Source organism: Mastigoproctus giganteus, chromosome 2 (assembly GCF_048544385.1).
Source record: "Mastigoproctus giganteus isolate SK-2022 chromosome 2, ASM4854438v1, whole genome shotgun sequence".
NCBI lineage: Eukaryota > Metazoa > Arthropoda > Arachnida > Uropygi > Thelyphonidae > Mastigoproctus > Mastigoproctus giganteus.
This window is the reverse complement of record NC_143576.1, coordinates 210,697,970-210,719,659: the sequence shown is the minus strand read 5'-3', so window position 1 is coordinate 210,719,659 and position 21,690 is coordinate 210,697,970. Positions and strand designations below refer to the sequence as shown.

Sequence of the window (21,690 nt, the reverse complement as noted above, 5' to 3'; positions counted from 1 at the left end):
AGAAGGCTGAAGACTGGGGGTAGATAGATAGAAATATGGAGCTGAAAGGGAAGGCAACTCCAGTTTAAGGAAAGGCAACTCCATGCCCCACCAGAGGGAAGAACTGAGATAGCAGGGAGGGGAAGGGACAGCAAACTGTCCCCCTCCCCTCCCGGCCAGGAAGAGGAGAAACAGTGAGCCAGGCAAGGGAGCTGGCTCAGGTCACCAATGTGTCCAGTGCACAGGGTTGGGGGCAGACCGCGGGGCCAGGTCTGCACTGTCCAGGAGAACTTGAGGCCTGGCAGAGGTGATCCAGTGTTGGTTTGGCTGAGAACAATCATGTCTAGGCAGGTCTTGGTCTTAATAGGGAATGTCACACCTGAGAACCAAGTCTTGTCCTTGGGTTATTTCTCAGGAATGATGTGGATCAGTCACTTTCGTTGATACCAATCGTGAGGTAACGTTCAGAGATGCCGGGACATATTCAGTTTTCTGCATCAGTCCATTTATCATCAAGGTAAGTTGTGCAAAATGTCATAGTTGGGAGTCACTCATGGGATTGTTGTCCCATCTATAGGTCAATATTCTGGGAAGTGGAGTTTTGTCACTTCTCGGAAGAGTTCCAATTTTGTCCTGCATGATGGATGAAGCAGTCAAACCTGATGTCTGGTTGGAGATCTATGGGAAGCTGTGTTTGACATGTCTATTCGAGGTTTGCAGGCAGAGGAATGGTCACTTGTCCAGCATACAGGTTCTGGGCAAACTTGGTGAGTGCTATATATGAGGCTTCATCTTCCAGTAAGTAGTGTTCCCGGTTTTTGGGGTTGAGGCACACTTGGGTGATTAATTGAACATGAAGATCTTCATAAAGTTCACAGTCATGCATCTGGTGTCCCCAGATCTCCACAGAGCCACGTGCACACATTGGGTTGTCTTCTAGTCCCAGAAGGTGTAATTTGTGGCAGATCGCTCCATGTCCTGTTAAGAGATACATGCTGTACAATCCAGGGCAAAGCTATGCCGGATACTGTGGATATATTTGCTATAGATCAAGGAGGAACTTCCACGTGACTTCGCCTTTTGTGGAGGTCATCCAGCGCTGCTGCCGTATTTATCGCGAATAGATCTGGATTCTTTTCTTCTCCACTGTCCGATTTGCAGTTGGGTCTGTGGTGTGATTCTGGAAGGTAATTTTGATTTCTGCATCCAAGCTGCTGTAACATGCCTAGGCAAACCACTTCAAGATCAAGGGGGAGTGTCTCCAGTGAGTACTTGCAGGGCATGAGTAGATATGGTGCTGCATGTTCTGGTGAGGGTTATTAAAATCGGTTGGTGAATGATGTTGAGTAGCCAAAGATTTACCACAGTAGAGGCCTTATGGTGCCAGACACCAGAAGCATATGCAATCACAGGGATGATGGCTGCTTTGTAAAGAATTGCTAGGGTTCATCTTTTCATCCTCCCCCCAGTCACGGCAGGTAACCCTGGCAAGCATGGCAGCATAGTTTTTCATTTTCTTCTGGATGTATTTTAAGTGGGGTGTAAATGATAAATCTCAGTCCAGGATGACTCCTAGGTACTTGAGTTCTGTGGCCAGCTTGATCGTTCCATTGTAGATCTTTATCTGCAGTGACCTGGTAGGAGTTAGATATCCCTTTAGTAGGATAGATTGGGTTTTGGTGGCAGAGATATTAAGGTGATGAGTTTCAGACCACTCTCTTAGTGTGGAAAGTGCTGAGTTGGCAAGGGTTTCCAGTTGAGCTCTTGAATCAGCAGAGAGGATTAGGGAGAGATTATCTGCGTACGAGAGCACCTGCACACCCCCCAGTTCCAGGGAGAGGAACTCATCCAGCACGTAGTTCCATAGGAGGGGACCCAGTACAGAGCCCTGAGGGCAGCTCCTGTGTACCTGGTGCTCAACCTTGCAGTAGGGAGCCTGTACTAGGATCCTCCTATTGTTCAGGTAGCTCTGAATGTATACATATAGATTTGTTGGCAGCTCTTAGTCTTGCGAGGATGCTCTGCCACCAGAGGGTGCCGAACTCTCCTGTAAAGTTCACAGAGATGAGAAGAAGGTACTTTCGTTGGCAGTTTTCCGTGGCATTCATGATATATTCTAGTGCAGGTGTGGCCAACTTAATTTGTGATGCAATCTACTTTTTTCCTTCAAAATGTGCCGCAATCTACCATTGCAAAAATTTCATTGCACAAGGTGCACAAATCGAGGGATGACTCTATATTTAAAATTCGTCGTGATTGACCGAAATTAAATCCGCGATCGACTCATTGGCCACCCCTTTTCTAGTGCATCCAGAGTGGATTTCCCCAGTTTGACTCCAAATTGTTTGTCTGTTGTTAAATTTGCTGCGATGCAATGTACTTCAAGCCTCTGTCTAAGGAGTTGTTCGAGGACTTTGCTGAGTACAGACAGGAGGGCTGCAGCCACATATACCGGAGTTGGTAGGACTCCGGTATATGTGGCTGCTTTGATGGGTTTTTTATGATTAATTTTATGCTGGCCACCTTCCAATCCGAGGGGAACCAGCCCTGACGAAGACAGTAGTTATATAAGTCTAACAGCAAGTTCAGGGCATACTCGGCCACCTTTTTTACCAGTTCTCGTTCAAGCATGTCCAGTCCTGGGGTTATTTTGTTTTTTATTTTTTGTACGGCAGTTTGTAAATCTTGCAGAGTGAATAGTTGTTCCACACAGGCTGATTGGTAGGTTTTTTTGGCATGGCACAGCTGTTGCTGTTGAGGAGTGTTGTCTTCTTTGATGGGTTTGAAGGTGGCATTGAGAATGTTGTTGATGGTGTCATGCCACTTGTTGGTCATGGTACCTTGTGGAGTGAGGGTGGAGGGTGTGACCTCTCCCCTTGGTAACTTGTTTGTGGTTATTCTCTATATGATGCCCCATGGGTCTATATTGCCGACTGTGGAAACCAGATGCTCCCAGGACAGTTCCTTCCTCTGCCTGATCATTGCAGTTTAGTTATTCCTGGCCTCCTTGTATTGTTGTCTGAGGGATTCAACCTCAGGAGGAGGCCAGGATTGTCTGGCTCTTTGGAAGGCACATCTTTTCCTGTTCATATCTCTCCTAAGTAGATCAAGTTCCTGCGACCACCATGGCATAGCACCTGGCTGGGGAATCCTTCTTTGGATCGACTGGTCCGCTGCTTGTAGGATGGCATCAGTGACAGCATGCTGGTATTGATCGGGGGTTTGGTCTTGGAGGTTATTAGAAGACAGGTTCTCTGTGTTCCTAATTATGGCTTCTTGAAAGTTGTTCCAGTTGGCCTTGTCAACGGCATATCTGTTTGTTGGAGCCCGGTGAAGCGATCTATGCATCGTAAAGGTCTGAGGCCCTGTGGTCTGAGGAAGTCCAGTCTTCCTTGCACCATCCAATTGTTTAGGTGCCCAGCAAGGGATCTGGTGGCCATTGTTGCATCCGGAGTGGCCTCCCAGAGAGTAGAACTAAATGTGGGAAGATTGTTTGGTCGGTTTAGGACAACGAAGCTGCTGTTAACCAGGAATTCCTCTACATATCAGCCATTCCTGGTTCCTCGACGTTCAGGAGTCTCACTATTGCACACAACAGTTTAGGTCCGCAGATATGAGGATCCTGGAACCTACAATTTCTGTTTGTACTTGATTTAGGTTGGCTGTCTGCTCCTGGGCGGCAGTACAGAGAGATGATATATAGCTCTCCCAATGGAGTAACAATGTGAGCACAAGCTGCCCACTCCGAGCACAGGTGTGTTATTCTTGTCACAGTTATGTCAGGATTCCTGACAGCCACTGCAGCCCAGGGGGTGGCTCCCTCTACCAGAACAATTTTATAGCTGAGTGGGTAATCCTGGATGGCACCCATGCAGGTGTAGGGCTCCTGCAACAGAAAGATGTCCAGGTTCTCTTCTTCAGCCTTTTGTCTAATTTGACCAGCTACAGCAATAGCCCACTGCGTGTTCAGTTGAAGAAATTTGATACAGCTGTTATTGTACCTTTTAGGGAGAGTTCCCATAATTTATTCTTATTTGTTGTGCATTTCTTGCTTTTACGTATACCGGGCACTTGTTGTCTCGAACAAGGTCGTGTGGGGAAGCTTCTACCACTTGCAGTTTGTGCAGGCTGGTTCTTTTCCTTTGTTTGGGCAGTTTGCATAGTTGTGCCCCTTCTCGGCACAGTGTCCGCAGGTTGGTTCCTACTGGGCACACGTGTGTGTGGTGTGGCTGAATCGGCAACACCAGAAGCATTTTGGCACTGCGATGTGTTCTCTAAAGCGGTGGAAGCTCCAGCATGTAGATCCTTTCTTGTTTTGTGATTACTCTTCATGCTTCAGGGGTCAATCCAACCACCCAGTTGGTTGAGCTGCTACCCCTGGTCCTGGTTTGATGTTTGGACACTACTAAACTTTTGTAGTCTCCATCGGGAAAGGCTTGTTGCAGATTTTGCATGTAGATTTCTTTACAGATTGTCTCTGGGGTCAGATCTGGATCTACCCCAAATATGATGTCTGAGGTGCCTTTTACTTTAGGAGGTTCAGCAATGAGTCTGAGTGTAGGGATCTTGGTGTTGTTCATAATCAAGTTAGCGTCTTCTTTATTTTCCATTTCAATTATCACCCCAGAGTGTACTGGGATTAGTAGGATATGGTTTACCAAGGTCATCAATAAATGAGTTAGAAAAAGTAGGATGCTATCAGGTCAGTTTCATCTTTAGCTGAAGCGGTAATAGAACCATCTGGTTTCAACAGAGGTGGGAATAGAGATGGACTAAAGTTGTGGCCAAAATAGCTTTGGCAAAAAACTAGAATGCTCGACTACCATTTGGACAAGAAGCAAGTTTTCTACTGTTAGCCTGTTCAAAATCTAGCTTTGATTGATTAATAACTGCGTTATAATTGTTGCAAGCTTTGGTGTAGGCAGAAAATGAACATGGAGATTTTGATTCAAGAGCCAATTGCAGTATTCAACATTCTTATCTTAAACAACTTTAGCATGTTTATTGGAGAAGCAAGGTTTACATAAAGGATGAGATTTTAAGTGGAGTGTGGATAAAGGATTTCATCCCTACAAGAATAATGTCACTGATATGATCTGAGCAAGCAAATATTGTTCAGAAGATTTAAAACAGTAATCTAACCAAGGAAAAGAATAAAATAAATCTCACAGATCATCCCATTTTGCATTCTTGTAATGCCAAACAACACGAAGTTGAGACTGACCATGAGAGAAAGGCTCTGTTGGATAAGCGACCATCACCAAGTTGTGATCTGAAGTGCCTAAGGGAACACTCAACTGAACCATGTACTTGGAAGGATTGTTTGTGTGAAAAAGATCAAGAGTGTTGGCTGTGTGGTTAGGATTGTCCAGTATTCTTGTAGGTAAATGAACAATGTGTGTGAGGTCATTAGTAATTGAAAAGCCTCAGCATTTTAACCAGCTGGAGTTGTTAAACATTAAAATCACCAAGAAAAATTATCTCACTGTTAGGAAAATTGGACTAGAGCAGCGGTTCTCAAAGTGTGGTCCGCAGACCCCTGGGGGTCCCTGAGACTTTTTCAGGAGATCCGCAAGGCCAAAACTATTTTCATAATAATATTAAGATGTTATTTGCCTTTTTCACTCTCATTCTCTCACAAGTGTACAGTGGATGTGATGACATCATCGCTCTGACAGCTAATGGAATGTGCACTTGTGTATTCTTGTGTTTTCTAGAATTTTCTAAGGTAGTAAGTAGGCTTAGGCACATATTTATACCCTAAACTTTAGGGTATAAATATGTGCATTTTCAGAGACTAACTCAGCTTGTTTTCAGTACTTCTACTGTTTTCACTAGCTATCTTTGGTTACACTATAACCTCTGTAACCTCATTAAAAGTAAAAAATCGTCCAATAAATCGTTATTTTGAAATCCCGAAGGTTTCTTTGTGCCAATGTGGAAACACAACAAGAAGTGCACTTTTTTCTAAAAATTTTTTTCTAAAACTGTTATTATTTTACAATTTAAAAATATTTTATTCTAAAATAAAAGAAAATATATTTTTCTTATATTTAAGGATGGATCATTGGCTTAAAAAAAGGGAGATTAGCAGACTCGCTTTCTCAACCCACAGCTGCACTGTATACATCTAAAGATGCTGAAAAAGATGAAACTTCATATCAGGGAGTTCTCTGACTCATGGAAGGGAGGAATTTACTCCAAAGAAACTGGGTGAAACTGTAAATAAAAAACTAAAATATGATGAAAGCTGTCTTTCCCTCAGTTTATAGATGTTAATAATTTATCTTATTGTGTATTATGGTGCCAGTTAAGTTGCTTTGCTATTTTGCTTGTGTTCGGCTGGTATCAGCACTGACTAATCATAGAGGATCTTCTTTTATGTGAATGCTTAGCAGCAAACAAAGTGGTGTTGAAATATTCAAAGTGTTGAATAAATTTTTTGAATCTCATGATTTATTCTGGAACAACTGTGTTGACATTTGCACTGATGGTGCAAAAGCAATGGTGGGTAAAACTGCTGGTGCCTTAGCATGAATCAAGGCAGTGCCACCAAACTATACATAGTCATTATATTCTTCACCACCACTCATTTGAAGTAAAAAAAAAATGGCAGTTTCACTTAAGAATGTCGTTGATGAAGCAGTAAAAATTATTAATTTTTTTAAATCTTGAGACTTGAGTACACATCTTTTTAATATTCTGTGTGACAAAATGGGAGATATGCATAAAGCACTTCTGCTGCCTACTGAAGTGTGATGGTTGTCTCGAGGAAAAGACTTGTGTTATTGTTTGAGTTGCAAGCTGAGCTGAGCTGAACTAGCTGCTTTTCTTATGGAACACCATTTTTACATGAAAGAACAAACAACAGACAAACTATGGTTATTCAGACTTGGGTATTTGGCAGACATTTTCTTTTGAATGAACGAAGTGAGCTTGTCACTTTAAGGAAAATAACTAACAGTATTTGTTGCCAATGATAAAATTCGAGCATTCAAGCGAAAATTAGAATTTTGAAAAACTTATATCTGCCACCGTGAGCTTGACAGCTGCCCAGCACTTAAAGACTTTTCTAATGAGATCGGTGGTGATATTAATGAATGTGATTTTTTGATATTGTATAATGAAATGTGTCAATATTTGGAATTGAAAATGACCAATGCATGATGTTACAAAATCATGCATGGGTGAAAGATCCATTCAAAGTGCAAGATAGACCAATGCATTTTAATGTAACAGAGTATGAAAAGTTCATTGATATGGTTTCAGATTTCACATTTCAACTAACCTTTAAGAAACTACCACTTGTCAAGTTTTGGTGTTTGGTGTTTCAGATAATCCATAATTATCTGAAAAGGCTATTAAAATACTCCACTCTTTTCCAGCTACATATCTGTGTAAGACCAGGTTCTTCACAGATATTAAAGATATTTGCAAAAATGTAAAAGAATGCCACTCTTCTCGCTTAAATTTTTTTTTTTTTTGGTGTTTGGAAAATATATTTTTCATAAAAAATATATTATTTATGTTAACATTTAATGAGTTTATTATTGTTATTTTTAAATGAATTAATAAATAAATATTTTAAAAATTTCTCAGTTTTAATTTCTAATGTGATAATTTCAATAGATATAACCCACATAGGCACCTCTGTAGCCAGGTGGGCAGGAGCAACAGTGCGTAGCACACGCTTCTTGATCAGACCGGAGTTCGAGCCTGTGACCACCAAATACAGAGGATGCGGAAAGGTCAGGGAATTACCACCGCATATCCCTGGAGCAATATGGCCTTAGTTGCTAATGCTCCTAAAAAAACAAACAAACAATAACTCACATAAACAGAAGCTCTTTGGGGCCCTCAGTAATTTTTGTAAGTAAGTTTATAACCAGCAGAATTTTTGAGTACCTTTGGAGAATATGTTGTGTCACTTTTTCCTAGAAAAATTTTATCATGTTAATATTTTGAAATTCATTTAAAGATTTATTTCAGTTAACTTATTAAATTTGAATTCTTTAAATATTTAATTTTTTCTTTTAGAGAAGACACGCATTTAATTGGTTCTGATGGAATTGTATACAAAGGAAATGTTGAAAAGAAATCTGCAGAAAGTGCTACAACTCCTGTGTATGTATTTTATTATAATTTGAAAAATAATAAATGGATATAGTAATAAAGCAGTCATTCAAGTTTCAAGTAGGTATTGTAAGTCGCATTATTTTTCTGTACTTATTCATAGACTATTTATGTACATACTTACTATAACGTTCAAGGCATGTGCTGTTATAATAATGTCCTTTCATCAATCATAAAATGCTTTCAGTGTAAACCTTCTGGAAAAACATATTTTTCCAGAAGGACACCTTACACAATTGTCTCGACAGACAATGTCATCAGAGCAGATCAGTTTACAACAGTTGCTGTTGTGGTTTTGGGTGCTGGATATCAGTCACGAATATGCTTATGCTATCATCCATGCCATATTGCAGTGCTGGAAGGTCTGCAGTGAAGTGAAGCCCCAAGTTTTATAAACAGAAATGGGTTCCATTTCTGTTTATCTCAATAATAAACAGAAACGTTTGCAAATTTGCAAACATTTATGGAATTGTGTCTGCATCACCTAACACAATATTATGAGGAAGGGAATGACTTCTTGGATTGCATTGTAACTATTGCAGTCAATTGCTTTCTGGTTCAAAGTGCATGCACCATGTGTGTGATGCAGGCATTTTGAACTGGAGAACAAGTGAAAACCAGAGAGCATGCAGTGGAAATATCAGTTAGTACCACAGTTGAAGAAATTTAAAACTTTATAAAGTGTGGAGGAAATTTTTCTCATACATTTCTTTGGTTCACAGGGACTGCTGCTGTGCCATTTTATCTGTAGAGGTGAAAGAAACAACTTAAAAATTATGCACAAGTCCTCAGAGTTAATCTAAAATAGGCCATTGAAAACTAGAGACCTAGACATTTGATTGATTGTGTCATTTTGTTACACAACAGGGTGTAGCTACACAGCTCAGTACTCTATGACAATCTTCCAGGAACTGCACTTGGAAGTAACTGGGGATTCAGTCTGTGACCCCAAGGGGAGCCACATACTGAAAACCATAATAAGGCGGGGGGGGGGGTATGGAAACTGAACTGATTAAACATTTTTAGAGGGAGGAAAAGGTCTTTCCTGCTAGGTTAAATTTTTTCTTCTTCCAAAAATGTTATACCTTCAGTCTTTACTATTCATTGCATCATTCATAGGGAACACCTAGTAGCTAAAAACTTATGAGGATGTTTAAATTTTTCGCTTTCAATTGTCATAAAGACTGTAAACTTTATCAAATCACATGCCCTTCAAGATTGTCTTTTCTGGCAGCTGTGTGAAGAAAATGACAAAGATTTCCATACACAGCTGCTGCATACCAAGGTGAGGTGGCTGTCCAAGGGAAATTGTTTTATTGCACTCTGGGGCACCATCGTTTCCTTTCTTTCTCATAATGAGCACGAAGAAAAACTCCATGGTGCTAAGGAGCTAAGGCAGACATATTTTATCTGGCAAATATGTTTGACAAACTTAATTTATTAAACAAGACCTTACAGGGTAAACACAGTAGCCTCATAGATAGTAAGGAAGGCAATGTTTCTTTCCTTAAAAAGCTTGAAGTCTATTGGAACAACATTGGACGCCAGGAATTTTTACAATTTCCAAACCCGAACATGATCACATTACTGTTTATGTGATACATCTAGAGCAAATGCACACAGATCTGCAGGAAAGATTTAATGACCTGTTAAACCTTAATATCTCATATTGGATTTTAGATCCATTTGAGGAACAACCCACTGATGTTGAGGAAGAAATTCAAGAGAGTTTAATTGATCTTCAGAGTGATATAATTGCATGCCATAAGTTCAATCAATTTAAAAGATTTTTGGGTCAAGAGTGATCTGCTGAATACATTCCCATACATATGGTTACATATGTGCATTTATTAGTCAAGAAATCTAATTGTCTACCTTAATAAAGGGAAAATGATATAGATTTCAAGAAATACTGTTTTGAAGTGTTTCCTTGTATTATTTATTCAAAGAAGAATGTTCTTTATGTACCTGCCAGTACCATTCTAGAGTGGCAATGCTCAGTGGGAGGATAGGGGAAGGGATCTAGGTTTCATTAGCATTAGTAGAGGCATTTGATGCAAGAAAGCAAGCTTATGCAGCATCAGCCAAAAAAAAAAAAATAATAAATAAATAAATAAAAAATAACCACTTCCACTTCACCCCTCTGTTCGTTCGAAATACCTGTCCAGCTGAGCCTTAAACTTATTCAGGCTATCAACCTCCCCGACAAGGGATGGAAGTCTGTTCCACCAACCAACCACCCGCTGGTTAAAGGCAAATTTCCTCACGTCTATCCTACATCTGTCTTTCCTCAATTTGAATTTATGCCCTCTCAGGTGATTATTCAGAGCAAGAGGAAGAATCCCATCAGCATTGAGCATGCTCAAACCATTCAAGGCCTTATACACCTCTATCAGATCACCTCGCTGGTACCTAGTCTCCAGATACTGTAATTTGCAAAACTTAAGCCTTTCTTCGTAAGAGCACCCCTTTGTTCCATTCACCAATCTTGTTGCCCTTCTCTGTACTCGTTCCAGCATCTCTACATCCTTCTTGAAATGAGGCCTCCAGACCTGTATACAGTACTCTAGGTGTGGCCTGACCATTGCCTTATACAAGGGAATAATCACCTCCTTATCCCTGCTAGAAATATTCCTATATATCATCGACAATACACCATGAGCTACTCTTGCAGCTTGTCTGCACTGCTCAGAAAACTTCATACCTGCCTGCACAACCACCCCCCAGGTCCGTTTCATTCTCTACCACTGTCAGTGTAGTACCACAGAGTTGATACGTTGCTCTGGGGTTGCTGTTTCCCATATGTAGTACTTTACATTTGTCAATGTTAAACTTCATTTGCCACCTCTCAGACCATCTGCTCAACCTTTCCAGATCCTGTTGCAGCAGCATAGTGTCAGTAGTGTCCTTGACAACCCTGCCAACCTTCGTATCGTCTGCAAACTTGGACATTAAGCTTGATATACCATCATCAATATCATTTATAAATACAGAAAACAATAATGGACCCAATACTGAACCCTGAGGGACTCCACTAATAACATTAGTCCATGATGAGCAGTGTCCATTGATTACCACTCTGTCTTCTCCCCCCTCAACCACCCCTTTATCCATAGCAGCAAATTGCCTCCAATGTCACACTGCTCCAATTTGTGCAGCAGTCTTCCATGTGCAACAGTATCAAAAGCCTTTCTAAGATCCAAGTATATAATATCAAAGTTATTCCCTGCATCCAGTTCTTTTGTGACTGCATCATAGTATCCAATCAAATTGGTCAGGCAAGACTTCCCCTTAACAAAACCATTCTGTCTGAGCTATAACTGAAGTCTTGTCTAGATGATCCTGCAGTACTTCTTTAATCAGTGCCTCCATTAATTTTCCAGGAACAGAAGTTAAACTAACAGGCCTATAATTACTTGTGTCGCCCTTTGATCCTCCTTTGTGAATTGGGGTCACATTTGCACATCTCCAGTCCATGGGTACTTCCCCTGAGTCCGAGGAAGCTCTCATAATTATGGCTAAGGGTTTGCTTACTTCCTTTGCTGCCTCCTTTAATATAACTGGATACATCCCATCCACCCCAGGTGCCTTTCTTGTAGTTATCTTCAACAATTTCTCCTCCACTTTACTCTCAGTTATTACAAGATTCTCTAGCTTACTGCCAGAGTTTAATATACCTCTGGCATTCCCCTCACTGAATAACTCCTCATGTGTGAATGTCGATGCAAAATATTCATTTAGTTTGTTAGCTACCTGAGCAGGATCATCAACTGTTGACCCATCGATATCCAGTGGACCAATCTGATTCATCCCCTTCCTTCTAGAGTTTACATAAGAACTCTTTGCTGTTTTTCTTTGCATCCCTTGCCAAAGATTTGTCATCTGCCTTCGCCTGCCTAACCTCCTTTGTAACTTGGTTACAGATCAACTTGTATCTATCATAGGCTTCTGTGTCACGTGTTAAATCATATGTATCCCATGCATTTTTCTTCTCTGCCATATGCCTCATTAGTTCATCTGACATCCACTTAGGCCTAAACCTTGAACAATATTTCTTAGTTGGTATGTAAAGCCTAGTAGCTTCCAAGATAAATTCTTTGAATGATTCCCATTTTGAATTTGCTGTTGGTAACATCATCAGTTGGTCCCACTGTATAGAATTTAAATACTGTCTCAGTCCATCGTAGTTGCCTTTACGAAAGCAATAACCCTTCCCTTTACCTCTAATGGTAGTTACCTCTTTGAGTAAATCCCACTTCAGCACACTGTGATCACTGCCACCTAGTGGTTCATTAACTTCAGCACACTGTGATCACTGCCACCTAGTGGTTCATTTACCTGCAGATTCTTAATGCATGAAGAATCACTACTGATAATCAAATCAAGAGTATTACTCCCTCTAGTTGCCTCCCGAACATGCTGATGTAGAAAACAATCATCCAATAAATCCACAAAAGCCCTGCTAGTGTGTGAGTAACCAGCCCCCAAATTCCAGTCTATATCTGGGAAATTAAAATCCATCATTATAAGACTCTCTGATTTACTGGCCCACTCTATTTCCCTGTACAATTTCTTATTATACTCATCAGAGTCATTAGGCCTATAGCACACTCCTCTCAATTTTGATCTCCCTTATGTCACACCAAACTGACTCGACACTGCACTGCCTAGCGATGTCGACTGGCTTCACTTCCTTGGATTTTATGTATTTCTTAACTAATAGCATAACCCCTCCTTCCTTCCTATCCTGTCTATCCCTTCTGTAGACATTGTACTCCCCAAATTCCAGTTCTGCATTCCTTATATCTGTGTGACACCACGTCTCTGAAATCCCCACAATATCTGCCTTTGATGTTTTGAGCAATACTGGCAATAACTCAAATTCATCAAATTTATTTACTAAACTCCTAGCATTGGTGTACACGCAAATATACATGCACCTGTTCTTTTTCTTAGCTACCCTAACACAACCCATGTGTTTACTTGTACCCCAATGATTCCCAGCAGTCTCTGAAATATCCTGCATCTTATTTTCCAGGCTGCGGCTCATTCGAATAGAAGCAGTGCAAAAATCACTTTCACTTCTGCCAGTGGCTACTGTTAATTTATTAGTCCTTGTATCCCCTCAATCTAGCAGTTTTCCGACCCACCTAACACTTCTGTGTTTACTTGTACCCCAATGATTCCCAGCAGTCTCTGAAATATCCTGCATCTTATTTTCCAGGCTGCGGCTCATTCCAATAGAAGCAGTGCAAAAATCACTTTCACCTCTGCCAGTGGCTACTGTTAATTTATTAGTCCTTGTATCCCCTCAATCTAGCAGTTTTCCGACCCACCTAACACTGCCTCGATAGCATCAGAAAACATTCTTGCACCCTTTCTATTTAAGTATATCCCATCCCTGTAGAAGCAGTCTCTCCTGTTAACAAGTACAGACCAGGCTGAAAAAAATTCTATCCCTTGAGCCTTGCACAATCTTTCCAGGGCCCAAAGATGATATCCCCTCTACAACGTCATCAACCTTTGCCCCTGGCAGACATACTCTGGTCCTGTTCTACCTATCCTTTTTACAAAGCATGTTTCCCGTTTCACTGACAATAGAGTCACCAACAACTACTAGTTCCTTTGGGACCAGCACATGCTGCCTTGGGGGCTGCCGCCGTGTTGCGTGATGACCAAGTGTAAGCTCTGGCATTGGTGTGGGCAGCCGAGAGCTTGATGGGCCCTCACTTTTAATCCTTCAAGGGCATCCACCCTATCCTTCAAGCTCTCATATAGGCCCATAACAACGCTGAGTTGTCGCCTGATTTCCTTACACTCCTTGTATCGCGCACACACAAAGACATCCCCCATGGCAGTATCATGTCCCGTTCCCGACTGCTCCACAAACATCAAGCAAGTAGTGCATTTTAATAGGCTGTGATTCAGAGGGAAACTGCCCCCCTCAGTTCTCCCCTGAGCTACAGCACTCCCATTAGCTTGAGCCTTTTGCTTTGCTGCTCTGCTCTGAGTCATGATTTTGATTTAATTTCAATAAAAATTTCAATTTCAGTACAAAATTAAAACCCTAAACTTATATTTCAACACAGTTATAATGCTATATTTATGTTTCAGTATCGAGTGTTATCTACGAAATCCCTTTATATAACTTCCGTATCAGGTTAAGTATTAATTATTTATTTTTTACTAATTATTTATGTTACGTAACCCAAGTCGTTATATGTATAGTTAAAAGTACAATTTAATTGACAGTGAAGTTCAACAAGATTAATTATCTGATTAATTGACAATATTATGTACTATACTATACTATATTAAGCTTATGTTATCTATTATTGCGTAACAGTGGCGGCAATTTACGAACGGTAAACACGTGGATTTGATACTCTTTCCGATACTAAGTAATACCTACAAAATCTCTATCTAAGTTACTTTAAACTAAGTATCGTAAATAGGAATATAAAGCTACTCTAGAAAAGAGTGGCCTAGATCCCTTCCCTAGAAGGAAAAAAGATAAAAAGTATTTATCTTTTTCCTTCTGGAGATTAGTATGCTGATTGCTTTCTTCTCCATGTGGGAAGATATACTTTTATTTTTTAATTCAGATGTGAGTTCATCAGTGATAAAAAAGTTAACAGTGCATCAAAATTTTATAATATATCAATGAAAATTAGTTTCAAAATCTTAATTAAAGAGCTCCTAATTTTACCTTATAAATATTAGCAAAACACCCAATATTTAAAATTTAACAGGTCTGTAAATGAAAACAAATAGAGATTGATTTATTTTATTTATTTTTTCTTGTTATAGTTTTGAGAAATCCGCTGACTCTCAAACTGATGGCACCAAAAAGGCAGCTGTTATAACGTATGTATTCCCCAATTCCTGTATTATTTTTATAATTCATTGAATATAAACTTAGACTTTGTGTTTTGTGGATGCTGAAAAAATCTGAATCAAGTTAAAGTTGAAACATAGTTTTAGAGTTTTAGAAAAATACTGCTAAATGAATATTAATCCAAATTATATCAGTAAAATAAGATGAAGTCTATAGAAGTCTGCAAATGAAGTCTATAAATAATTTAAAAGTATTAACAACTAATGAAACTAACAAAGAAATATATAAACAATTTATGAAACTATGAAATGGTACCCTGAATTCAGGTGATTCTGAATGCAGAATAATAATCAAGAACAAAGACATTGATGTGAAGTTTTGAAATACGGGATAAGTACCATAAAATTATTGTCATGTTAAGCGTAGGATTCAGGAGAGAATTAGTTTAAATTTGAGCAGAAAAGGTGAAAAATTAAGTTGAGTATATTAGCGATTTGATGATTTAATAAAAAAACAAAATCATTTGGAATGAATGCTATTTGATGAGTTCATGAAAATAATGGCAGTTCTGCTTCACTGTAAATTTCTAAAAAAAAGTGAAATTTATTTTTTTGTAATTATTGATTCAACAACCTGACATAAATTATACAGATGTGTTGGGAAAGACAGCCAAATAAAAGGAAGTTTTTAGATTTCTTCTTATGAAATCGTACAATTTTGAAAATTTAGAGAAGGTTGGGTTAAATACCTTGCAAGTATTAAATTAGCCATCAAAAACTTATGATGACACTTTAAGCATGGCTAGAAGATATTTGAAACTACAAGCAAGGATTAGAAAGTGTACAGCATCAGCTTTATTTATACCTTGTGTTAACTATTCATTAAATATAGTTGGCAGTTGTGCAGCAGAATAATGTTCTGAAGTGTCATTATTTTTTTTAATTTTTATAAACTTATTTGTTTTTTTTTCACTCTTCTACATGAAAGTAGAGCATTATTATGAATTTTTTTCTAGAAAAAAATGCAACATTAAAAGAAGTACGCAAGAAAAGATGGTCTGCAAAAATCCATGCTGTTCATTCTTTTTTGCTAGTGTTAATGAGTTTGTGAAAATCATTCACAAAATATTAGGACTAGAATAGAAGCTGCTTCTTTCATCAAAAAATTTGAAGATTATGAAACCACTGATGTTTTTATGCTGATTCAAAATATTACAATGAGTGAATTCAGCAAACTTTTCATTGCAAGATCTAAATTTGAATAATTTAAATATAGAAAAACTGTTGAAATCATTGAAAGAAGTCATCATGGAATTAAGAAAAGATTTTAAACCACTTGACAATAAAACAAGTGATTTATCTATTATGGATGATAAACTGTTTTACAGAGAAAAATAAGGCATAAAATGAAACTATTCTTTGAAAATGTTAACAAGCAGAGAGTGATTCATTTAATGTTCTATTTGTAATTTATGATCAGCTAGTAATTGACATGGACAAAAGGATTGAAAGTTACAGTGATGGTGTAGTGATATCATTAAACATTTTAAAATAGTCTTTAATTTTGAAATAGATGATGAATTAGAACATGAATGTGCACATGAATTTGACAAAATTTCATGAATGTGAAATACAGCCACAAGTCATTTAAAGGAGAGAGAACACATCTTTTAAAATTTTGCAAATAAAAAAAATGTATGGTGCCTGAGTGATGTGTACAGTTTACTCTCAAATAGACTGCATTCAACATTTACAAATTAAGAGGCTTTGTTGGAAATTTTTTTAGTGCTTTCTGTTAGCAATGCCTCTAGCAGTGCTATAGGTGAAAGATCATTCTCTGTGTTAAAAGAGTAAAAAACTATTTTTAAAGCACAGTATCCCAGGACTGTTTATCTTTTCTTTCACTTCTGAAATTAAAAAACAAGGAATTAGAAAAAATGAATCACAGAGAAATTATTTGACTAATTTGTAGTCAAAAGAAGTTAGGAAGGTTTTTTCAAGAAGGTGTTTATTGTGTGTCTGACCTTGTATTATTGCATATATACTGTCATGTCAGTAAAATATTAGTAACTGTAACCAGGGCCATAGCTGGAATTTTTTTTTTTTTTTTTTCTTAGGCTAGGGGATGAAATAATACAAATTTAACATCAAAGAAGGGCCTGCCTGAATTTATGAAAAAATTGATGTTGATTGGGGAGAGGTTTATACCCTAAACCCTCCCTTTGCCCATGGACATGACTATAAATAGACTCAAACATGATTTCAGAATCATTGAGGAACCATAGATCTGTGTGTGTGTTGGTGGGTGGGTGCTGAAGGAGGGGAAGTAATCAGTTAACATGCTATAATATTATAGATGGAGGTTGCACAAATTTACATAACATTATTTTAATAAATAAATTATTTATTTGAATTTGTGTATTTTGTTTTCTGTAATAATGAGGAGAGAATCAAAGCTGTTGTTACAAAGCTTTGTTGGGATTGGGAGTGGGGGGGGGGGTGAGATAAAAGATTTTAAAAATTGGTGAGATAAAAGATTTTAAAAATTGCTTTACATAATTTGTGAATCCCATAAGGCTTCTTTGTTCACAAATATTCTAAATGTAAAATAGATTATTCTTATTTGGCATTTTAATTGTGGATTTGCTTGATAAACATATAATAGTAATGATTTTTGGTTAAAAAATGAAAAGAATATTATATATAACTACAATGTACATTTGATTCATCTGATCATGAAATACTGAAAGGATTTTGTCACTATTTCTAATATTAGGTAATATGGGGGTGGGAAAAGGTGAAGTTGTACCAAATGCCAAGAATGGTCAAATCTACATCTGGCTTTGTTGTAGGATTATAAATGTCCAGATACTGGAAACTCACCTCTGCATGATGAGGAGAAATACTCACTCCTGATTACATGCAGACAACATAAATGTTATTATTGTATTTCTTATCATGGCTATTGAAATTTTGCTAAGACATTTATTAGTTTTTTAAATGTTATTAAAAAGCGTAATGTTATTTTTCATTTTTTCAAAAAATTTTATTTTCTAGGTTACCAATGGATCCTTTTAGGTAAGAAAAAGCATTTCACTATTTTAAATTAATATTGGTTCATAAGAATACTGTACTACAAATATATTGAATTGCTATTGATAGTTTGCATCTGTGTGCTCTATTTTTCTAACTTTGGGACATTTTACTTCTTGTAATGACAGCTACAATCTATATTCCAAGGCCTGCATTTGTGCCCACTTTAAAGATGACATTATTATGCATGAGCTTTTATATCACAAACATCACTGCTATGCTGCCAGTTAGCAGCCTACCAGTGTGTTTGTGATATAAAAGCTCCCAGAAGAACATCCAGTTAAAGTTGAATGTATATTTAACTTTAAATATATAACTAAACTGGAATGCAGAGCTGTGTTGAAATATAACCCTTCACCTTTACTACTCTGCTTCGTAGAGCCAGTGTAGTCTTGTATCAGGGGTTAAATATACACATAACTTTCATTACCTGTTCAAGCAGAAGCTTTGCTCCCACATATACTGCTTGGCTGCTCAATGGATTATTCATCATTTGAAACAAACTGAGGTCATATTCCATATGACAAGTGACCAATCTATAACAGGTATTATGGCAATACCTTGAAGTTTTAAATGAATAGGAGATTCACTTCTTATGGTGATGCTATTCAGTTCAATAATATTAGTAATATGGTAATATAATATTAGTAATTTAGGTTGATTCATGGATAGTGAAGTTGCCTTTAAAGTGAATGTAAGCCCAAGCTTGTTGCTGTCACTGTAGAAACCAGAGTGTTCCTAAAACAGAAAAATAGAATGCAAAGATTTATACTATTATCAGATTAATAGTGTTAACCTGTCATATGATGATGGGTAAAAATTTGTATAAATTCACCCATGACAGACCATCTGCCAATCAGTCATATATCAACCGCTTCTGTGCTATCTAACATGTACAATTTCCAAAAGTAGTTATCAGTTGGATGAAAATTAGATATTTGAGGATAACCTGACCATGAACCTTAAAACAATGTGGCCCAGGTATATCAGCAAGTTTTTGCACCCTTTGAAAAAAATGATGTAGTGCTATTCTTCTAATCTTTTATAATCTGAAGAACTTAGATTTTACACAAATTCATGAAGGAGGTCTGGAATGCTTGTCTGAATTCCAATTTTGATTTGCCTTTGTGGCAACAACTGTTGAATTTTTTGTCTCTAGTTCTTTCTTTGAGAATGTTTCTTAGGTGAAAAACTCACAGACTGTTGTCAAACTGTCAATATTGGTTCTTCAGAATAAGAATTTTGGGCTTCTTGTCTCAATTTCTATTTACTTAATTGAATTTTATTAGAATTTTGCTGAATTGGCATCTCTTCTTTCACTGGTTTGTTAAGAAGTATCATTTTAGATTATAGTCTTATATCTGGTATTCTCAGTTTGTCATCTGATGTTGAATTTTATTTGTTCTTAGTAGACATTTGTGTCTGAATTTCCAGAATGATTTTGCAACTGACACTTCCTTTGTTTTATAGCTATTGCTTTCCCCTTGAGAGGAGGGATTTTTGACTCTTTTTCACTTTAAATATTTTAAAGTACCAGTCACTATAAACCTTTTAAATAATTTATCTCAGCTTATGCTTTTAAATAAATTGCATTGAAAAGGGAAAAAAAATTCATAAATAAACCATAGAAATATGATGAAGAATACCTGAATGTGAACAGCCAAGTGCTAATATACTTGTGTGAACAATGAAGTCACTAATTCTTTTAAATAATTATAAAAAATGCCATTTACTTACTTACAATAAAATATTGGAACTATTGTTGTACTTTTCTCATCTTAAATATTTTAAAATACCAATTGCTTTATAAACCTGGGGAGGATGGGATCAGGCGCCTCCGTAGCCAGGTGAGAAGGAGCAGCGTGCATAGCACATGCTTCTTGATTAGACCGGGGTTCAAGCCCATCACCACCAAATATGGAGGATGTGGAAAGGTCAGGGAATGACCACCGCATATCCCGGAGCAATATGGCCTTAGTTGCTAATGCTCCTAAAAACCAAATAACTAACCAACTAACTAACTGGATGGGATCTATCCAGTTACATTAAAGGAGGCAGCAAAGGAAGTAAGCAAACCCTTAGCCATAATTATGAAAGCTTCCTTGGACTTAGGGGAGGTCCCCATGGACTGGAGGTGTGCAAATGTATCACCAATTCACAAAGGGGGGTTCAAAAGGTGACACAAGTAACTATAGACATGTTAGTTTAACTTGTATCCTGTGATTCCATTATTTTCCTGGGAAAATAATGGAATCACTGGTTAAAGAAGCATTGCAGGATCATCTAGACAAGACTGCAGTAATAGTTAAGACACAGCATAGGTTTGTTAAAGGGAGGTCTTGTCTGACCAATTTGATTGGATACTATGATGTGGTTACAAAGGAACTGAATGCCAAAAATAATTTTGATATCATATATTTGGATTTCAGGAAAGCTTTTGATACTGTTGCCCATGGAAGACTGCTGTGCAAATTGAAGAGATGTGGCATTAAGGGTAAGTTGCTACAATGGATAAAGGGATGGTTGAGTGGGAGACGACAGAGGGTGGTAATCAATGGACACTGCTCTTCGTGGACAAATGTTATTAGTGGAGTTCCTCAGGGTTCGGTGTTGGGCCCATTGTTGTTTTGTATATTTATCAATGATATTGATAAAGGTATATCAGGTTTAATGTTCAAGTTTTCGGATGATACAAAGTTTGGCAGGGTTGTTAATGACAGTAAAGACAGTATGCTACTCCAGTTGGATCTAGATAAGTTGGACAAATGAGCTGAGAAGTGGCAACTGAAGTTTAACATTGACAAATGCAAAGTACTGCATATGGGTAGCAATTAGCAAAGTGAAATGTACCAAGTGTGTGGTACTACACTCAGGGAAGTGGAAAGTGAAAAATACCTGGAGGTAATTATGCAGTCGAATATGAAGTTTGCTGAGCAGTGCAGACGGGCTGGCAGGGCAGGTCATGGAGTCTTGTCAATGATATATAGGAATTTTGCTAGTAGGGTCAGGGAGGTGATTATCCCTTTATATAAGGCAATGGTCAGGCCACACGTAGTGTGCTGTGTACAGGTCTGGAGGCCTCATTTTAGGAAAGATGTAGAGTTGCTAGAATGAGTACAAAGAAGGGCAACAAGATTGGTGAGGGGAACAAAGGGGGTGCTCTTACCAAGAAAGGTTTATGTTCTGCAAATTGCAGCGCCTGGAGAGTAGGCACCTGTGAGGTGATCTGATTGAGATGTATAAGACCTTGAATGGCTTGGGCAGGCTGAATGCTGATGGGATTCCTCTTGCTCAGATTAAGAACCTGAGGGGGTACAGATTCAAATTGAGGAAAGACAGTTGTAGAATATATGTGCAGAAATTTGCCTTTAGCCAGTGGGTAGTTGATTGGTGGAACAGACTTCCATCTTTTTTTGTGGAAGTTGATAGCCTAAATAAATTTAAGGCTGAGCTGGACAGGCATTTGAAATGAATGGAGGGGTGAAATGGGAGGTTTTTTTTTTTTTTTTTGGCGGGTGATGATGCATAAGCTTGCTTCCTTTCATCGTATGCCTCTACTAATGCTAATGCTAAACCTCAGCTTATGCTTTGAAATAAATTGTATTGAAAAGGGGAAAAAATATTCATAAATGAACCAAAGATATATGA

The 21,690-nt window shown here is 38.0% G+C and overlaps 1 protein-coding gene across 1 annotated transcript in view; it reads left to right on the top strand.

Annotated features, from left to right (window-relative positions):
• The window catches only part of LOC150090032 (uncharacterized), a 329,054-nt gene that overhangs the window by 283,735 nt on the left and 23,629 nt on the right, over positions 1-21,690 (top strand). Inside the window, exons 19-21 of the mRNA XM_090368942.1 lie at positions 8,017-8,103; positions 14,923-14,979; positions 18,007-18,027. Of these exons, the coding sequence (XP_090225068.1) occupies positions 8,017-8,103; positions 14,923-14,979; positions 18,007-18,027 (165 nt within the window). The remainder of the gene's footprint in view (positions 1-8,016; positions 8,104-14,922; positions 14,980-18,006; positions 18,028-21,690) is intronic.